Source organism: Apteryx rowi, unplaced genomic scaffold, assembly GCF_003343035.1.
Source record: "Apteryx rowi isolate R43461 unplaced genomic scaffold, aptRow1 scaffold_689, whole genome shotgun sequence".
Lineage (NCBI taxonomy): Eukaryota > Metazoa > Chordata > Aves > Apterygiformes > Apterygidae > Apteryx > Apteryx rowi.
The window spans coordinates 399,574-406,662 of record NW_020450970.1 but is presented as its reverse complement, the minus strand read 5'-3'; the positions used below and the strand labels follow the sequence as shown (position 1 = coordinate 406,662).

The 7,089-nt window shown below is 41.0% G+C and overlaps 1 protein-coding gene across 7 annotated transcripts in view; it reads left to right on the top strand.

Moving 5' to 3' along the window:
• Positions 1-268: 268 nt before the first annotated feature.
• Positions 269-7,089, top strand: part of ARHGAP8 (Rho GTPase activating protein 8) — a 71,260-nt gene continuing 64,439 nt past the window's right edge. For all 7 annotated transcript variants that reach the window (XR_003256738.1, XR_003256739.1, XM_026086234.1 and 4 more), the window contains exons 1-2: positions 269-376; positions 5,171-5,308. Coding sequence is in view for 5 of the 7 variants with exons in the window: in XM_026086234.1 (XP_025942019.1) it covers positions 340-376; positions 5,171-5,308 (175 nt within the window). In the remaining 2 variants the exon portion in view is untranslated. The remainder of the gene's footprint in view (positions 377-5,170; positions 5,309-7,089) is intronic.

The window sequence follows — 7,089 nt, the reverse complement described above, 5'->3', positions numbered from 1 at the left end:
AGTATTCTGAAGGCAGAAAAAACCAAATAAATACAGATCACCTTTGTTGAAAGTCCTGTTATTAAATATAGTCTTTTTCTGGACTGCTGTATCAAAAGTATTTCATAATACTTGTTGTGAGGAAATGATGCCCAAATGCAAATAAGCTGGTTCCTCAACAGTAATTGGGTAGTAGATTTTGTGGGGCTTTTGTTTTTTTTGTATCTGTATAGTGTGTAAAACGTGCCACGCTATGATGACAGCTACTTTCTTTTATTTTTATAGGGTTGACCCAAGGACCGTTTCATCCTGCAAGAATCAGTTAGCAAGATCTGCACAGACTTCCTCCTAACAGGAAACATGTCTGAAATTGACTATGAGAAGTTAGCTGAAATAGGTAAATATTTCTTATTATACTTCAAATGGCATCTGTGTGGAGTTGCAGGTGATTTAATAGAGCATCTTCAGTAAGTGAGAAGCTTCACCAGCATTTTGTAATACTTCTTGCAGCAATCCAGCATGAGTTACAGCCACTGTACTGATGTGTACCCTATGAAGGCCATTAGAGTTGAAGGTTAGTTTAATACATGCAGCATTTATGAATTATTGGTATATGTTCCCAGTGCAATGCTAGGCTATTGGAATATCACCATCATCACATATTGTGGCACAAATGGGAGTCATTACTCCAAAGAGACAAGTATTGAATGAGCATAGAGATTGCTGTATTGTATGTTATCTCCAAAGATGTTAGTCGAGCTGAGCAATATGACCATGGAATTAGGAGGCTCATCATTTTGAAAAATCAGCGTTAAATTTTTTTCCTGTCTTTTTGAGGATGCCAGCCTGAACCTCAGAGCATGAGTCTTTCAGATCATCTTATTTATTTATTTGCCTCCCCCATCTCCCCCATCTCCCTTTTCCTGTCCCTCACCTTGGCTCTGATTTCTCCAAATGTCGTGACTTTCATCAGCAGCAGACAGGCCTCTTTACTTTTAGGGCCCAATTCAAAAACCACTGAAAGCAATTTTCCCATCAAACTCTGAAAGCTCTGGATCAGGCCCTTCTTATTCTCTCCCAGCCAGGATTTAACACCAGTAACATTGCAAGTAGTAACAGATGATTCTCTGCTACGGCTCATGAAGCAGGGCAATAAACTCCTACCATTTGCAGGAGAAAAATGGAGCTCAGGTCTCTCTCCATCAGTTTGGAACAACGAATCTTTTTTTTTATTTGTATTTATTATGAAACATCTTTGGAGCACCGGTCCTCTTGTTCACAAAACAAAAAAAATTATCTTATGTCAGGGGTAGCTAGCTTTTCAGTAGTTTGTGATTGCTGTTGGGACTGTAGTCCCTGTGAATAACTGCAGTACACATGAGCATGCATGTGTACTTTGTTTCTGCAGTTCTTTATCTCATGTCTCAAAGCCAGATGGCTGTCTATACTTGATCACAAATCCTTACCCCTTCGTTTTGGAAACCTGTCTATTATTTTGCGTAGTACAAAATAAATTTGTACAGAAGGGGTTGGCCTCTGCCTCTTTGTACCAAATGTTGTAGTTTTAATATTTCTTCCCTTTTTTTTATGTATTTAAATCATGTACTGCATTATGTTGTATTATTCATCCCAGCTCTTTGATCAGAATCATTCTAAAGTGAAAGAATACTGTTCCAGTTAAGGTTATTGTAGTTTTTTTTATATATGATACATTTTTAAAAGATAGAAAAATACACACTTGGGAGCTAATACTTTTATCTTTTTTGTGTATGAGGAAGACGCTAATGGTTTATTTCTAAAGGCAGATATTTGTTCTAAGACTTCTGTGACTTACCAGGACTGCTGATTTATTTTCTGTGGAGACTTTCACAGAATCACAGAATCACAGAATCGCTGAGGTTGGAAGGGACCTCTGGAGATCATCTAGTCCAACCCCCCTGCTCAAGCAGGGTCACCTAGAGCACATTGCACAGGATTGCATCCAGGCGTGTTTTGAATATCTCCAGAGAAGGAGACTCCACCACCTCTCGGGGCAACCTGTTCCAGTGCTCTGTCACCCTCACAGTGAAAAAGTTTTTCCTCATGTTAAGATGGAAGTGTCTGTGTTTCAGTTTGTGCCCGTTGCCTCGCGTCCTGTCGCTCGGCACCGCTGAAAAGAGTCTGGTCCCATCCTCTCGACACCCTCCCTTCAGATACTTGTACACGTTGATAAGATCTCCTCTCAGCCTTCTCTTCTCCAAGCTAAACAGGCCCAGCTCTCTCAGCCTTTCCTCATAAGAGAGATGCTCCAGTCCCCTAATCATCTTTGTAGCCCTTCGCTGGACTTGCTCCAGTAGTGCCACATCCCTCTTGTACTGGGGAGCCCAGAACTGGACGCAGTACTCCAGATGTGGCCTCACCAGGGCTGAGTAGAGGGGGAGAATCACCTCCCTCGACCTGCTGGCAACACTCTTCCTGATGCACCCCAGCATACCATTGGCCTTCTTGGCCACAAGGGCACATTGCTGCCTCATGCTTAACTTGGTGTCCACCAGCACTCCCAGGTCCTTCTCCGCAGAGCTGCTTTCCAGCAGGTCAACCCCCAACCTGTACTGGTGCATGGGGTTATTCCTCCCCAGGTGCAGGACCCTGCACTTGCCTTTGTTGAACTTCAGGAGGTTCCTCTCTGCCCACCTCTCCAGCCTCTCCGGGTCCCTCTGAATGGCAGCACAGCCCTCTGGGGTATCAGCCACTCCTCCCAGTTTTGTATCGTCAGCAAACTTGCTGAGGGTGCACTCTGTCCCTTCATCCAGGTCACTGATGAAGAAGTTGAACAAGACTGGACACCACTAGCTACAGGCCTCCACATAGACTCTGTGCCACTGATCACAACTCTCTGAGCTCTGCCATTCAGCCAGTTCTCAATCCACCTCACTGTCCACTCATCTAACCCACACTTCCTGAGCTTGTCTATGAGGATGCTATGGGAGACAGTGTCAAAAGCCTTCCTGAAGTCAAGGTAGACAGCATCCACTGCTCTCCCCTCATCTACCTAGCCAGTCATTCATCATAGAAGGCTATCAGATTGGTTMGGCATGATTTCCCCTTGGTGAAGCCATGCTGACTACTCCTGATCACCTTCTTGTCCTCCACATGCTTGGAGATGGCCTCCAGGATGAGCTGCTCCATCACCTTTTGAGGGATGCAGGTGAGGCTGACTGGCCTGTAGTTCCCTGGGTCCTCCTTCTTGCCCTTTTTGAAGACTGGAGTGACATTGGCTTTCTTCCAGTCTTCAGGCACCTCTCCTGTCCTCTATGACCTTTCAAAGATGATGGAGAGTGGCTTAGCAATGACATCCGCCAGCTCCCTCAGCACTCGTGGGTGCATCCCATCAGGGCCCATGGATTTGTGGGTGTCAAGTTTGCTTAAATGATCTCTAACCTGATCCTCCTCGACCAAGGGAAAGTCTTTAATGTGAATTCAGGGCAGACATAAAGGAACTTTAAAAAAAATAGAGGTTTTCCTAACTTCTCTTTGTGTTTTAGAAGCTTAGCCATTAGTGGCATTTTTCATCCTTGTGAAATGCATTTTTAGTACAAATCATCTTAAAAATAAAAATGAGACAATAAAACTTTCATATAGCTGTTTATAGGATAGAAAGATACTGGGAAATTGTGAGTGGAAAACATTCATAAATATTTAGTAACAGTTTTTCTCTAACAATTATTAGCTACTGTATATAAAGCTGACTGAAATCAATACCTAGTATAGTCTTTCTGCCCTAGTGTATCTTGGGTAGTGATCAATGCATATGAAATATGCAGAGGATCAGAAAGCAAAATGTTCTCAAAGTACATTTCTAAGTGGCACTAATGGTGTTATAGATAAAACTGCTATTTCCATCTTATTATATAAAATTATGTATCTTACTATAACTTGCACGATAAAAGAAGTAGATGATGTATAAGGGGTGGTATATCTTAGCAGAACATTAATTTGTCTCTTTAAATACAGCTTTTCCTGTTTTAAGCCAACAAGACAGTTGTGTGTTAGTGTGTCAATACAATGTTACTCCAGTGAGTTTCTGGAGAACATTCATTTAAATACTGTAGAAACATTAGCACCAGTAGTTCTTGCATCGTGCTCCCAGAATCTATGTTCTTTTGGATATGTACTTAAGATCACCTCTTTTAGAACCATGCAGCCGTTCGGAAAAAGATTGAAAACAAAACAAAATAAAACCAAAAAAACTCTGAAGACAGGACTGACTGACTTTTTGTTGCTTATTTAGTGCAGAGTAGATTTTGCCTTGAGGTTCTAGTCCAGGATCTGCTGAAGTTAGGGAGAAGAAGCCCATTGATTTCCTTGGGTTTTTGAGCAGATGTTTGCACCTTCACTCGGGACGTAGTTGAAATGTATGCTGAGTGGATGTGTGACTGCCGTGTCTGTTGCAAGTTCTGAAGGATAACGGATTTCAAGGAAGCGGTGGATTTGGAGGGAGCTAAGATGGGATTTTGTTTGTAGTATTTTATAGTACTGAGATACAGTGCTAATGATAGGTCCAGATCTTGCTATGCTAAAATCTTTAGAAAATTCAGAATGTCTGGTCCAAGTGAAGATTTACCTGCTTGGAGAAGTTAGCTCACAGTTAAGTTGTGCAGCAGTTTACAACACGTTCCCTGCGTGCCGCTGTTGGTGAGCATTAATGATATCTTTATGCAACACAATGAGTCTGCTGTCAGGGAGCGTTCACATGGGGTGTTAATGTGGAGTAGCTGTCAATGCGCATGCTAGCGTACTGAACACTGACTTCCCCATGCGGACAAGCTCAAAGTAAAAGACAAGAAGCTGTAGATGAGTGCAAAAAGCAGACTGTGGGAGTGTAGGGAACAAGGAGACAACGCCAGCAGTCATGAATAGCAAGGTCACAGCATGCTAGCTGTCTAATTGTTGTTGAGATTTTTGTGAGCATTGCAGCGGGTACTAATTTTAAGGAGGACATGAAGGTGGCTGTGAGGTATTATGGGGTTGATTTTCCCACATATGAGGATGGGAAAAAGCAAGAAACTGGTCTGCAAATGTAACAGTGGTGGATGAAGACCTGTGTTTTTGCCAGAGCTGAGCTAAAATTCAGCCTTTTAATAACGTATCAGAGGGAGAAGTTTTTCTTTGTTCATTATCGCTTTTAAGCATTCCTGCTTGCTCCTTTTAGAATTGCAGAAAGATGAAGCAGAAGATGCACAGTCTAACCAGGAAAAAACATTTATTCCACCACCACTGGAGGATCCTGAGCTAAATATTAATCACCCCTACTATGATGTTGCAAGACATGGCATCATCCAATTAGCAGGTATGTTTGGAAAAAAGAGTGCAGCTTCAGCTTACTAGACCCCTTATCACGTTTTTCTTACTGTACTCCTCAGTGATGCATCAGAATCATGTTAATACTTTCAGCCTTCATCCTGAAAAGCAGGTGAATAGTAGTAACCTGTGATCCAGTGCCTTTCTGCGGATGAATTATGAGCCAAATATTTGAGCTTAATCTTGCTTTAGAATATAAACATTACAATATATCATAATCTAAAGCTTAAATACTGACTGTAACAGATGTGTGGTTCATTTGAGTGATAAGCTGTTTTGTTTTCTGAGTAACCTGAAGTGTTATGAAGCCATGCATATAATCATTTTTATAGTCTGCCCAGGAAAGGAAGTGCAACTGAAGAGATATGGGTTACTGTATAAAAACTAATAAAAGGCAGAAAGGAAACTGTTGATGCAGTGATGGAGAGAAGCTGTGGGTACATACCATATTAGAATATTGGATCATTTGATGTTTACAGTTATTTATTTTAAAATCTTTCTGGTAACATTAATAGGATGAGTAGGCACATCTATGAAATAAAAGCACCTCTTTAAAGCATGCATTGCATGTTTTTTTACTTTTGGTTCTTTTTTGGTATTAATGTGCTTGTTAAAATAACATTATAATCACACTCCTGAACTTAAGAATTTTATGCAATAAGAAGTAAATAACAGTATTCAACACTGCTCATCTGCAGATTGTGTTACCTTGCACACGCTTTTTGCACCTCATGCTTTAATGCACCTAGATTGTGAGCTTCCTGGAAAGCCATGAACTGAAGTGTGTATGTGTATGTACCTTCCTGAATTAGAGCCATAAACAGAGTGTCATCATTTCATTGGTTTATTAATCCAGGTGAATGTGAACTTTAGGGAAACCATTCCTCTAATATGGTTGAATAGGGTGGTGAAATCAGTGTTGACTTGACTTCTGACTTTAGTGGGAGGAGAATTTCACCCATACTAACTTCTCCTCTTGAAGCTACTTATACACAGGATAAATATTACCTTTTACCTTCATCAAAAACTCTCCTCCCAACATAAGATTCAATTCTGTAGACAAGGGACAAACTCTTGTGATTCAAAAACTGCTACCTACTGACCCTCTAGGATGTTCCTCACTCAAGCACCAGCTTTGGGATGGGGGAAATACCAAGACACAGAAGTTATTAATGAAATCATGGAAATAAATCTGACAGTGTGAAATAGATCTGTTAACAGACATGCTGGAAATGCCAGGGTTACTATAACTGTCCATCTAAGAACCTCTCCCATATGCTATATTAAGCACTACTATATGGTAATGTTTTAAGAGATCTCCGTCAAGAATTTTTTTATCCTGCTGGTATACTCCACATCCAGGTGTGACAGGCCATGTATTTTACTGCTTCAGCTTTACTATGATCATGCACAGCTATTTAGTAGTAGCTGTTTGTTGTTGCTCCTCAAAGCTTCCCTGGAAGTTGAAAGTTTCTTATTAACACTTGGTATTTGTCTGTTTTAAAACAGACAAATTTTTAGCTGGTGTTAGTTCTAAAGGATCCTTGTTATGTTTGTCTCCTTTGGAGGAATTATTGTGATTTTTGTGGCTATAGGCAGAGTGCCTGATGCTGAGCTGGAACTTCTGAGTCTGCGGTTGAAAAAACTCTTATTCTCCATCCCTCTTTACTGGAGGGGAGGGGACAAGCTGGCAGTCTTACTGTGTTCTGCTCAAGTGGCCAGTAAGACGTTCCTTGCTGATTTAAAAAGGTAAATAAATAACAGTTTACT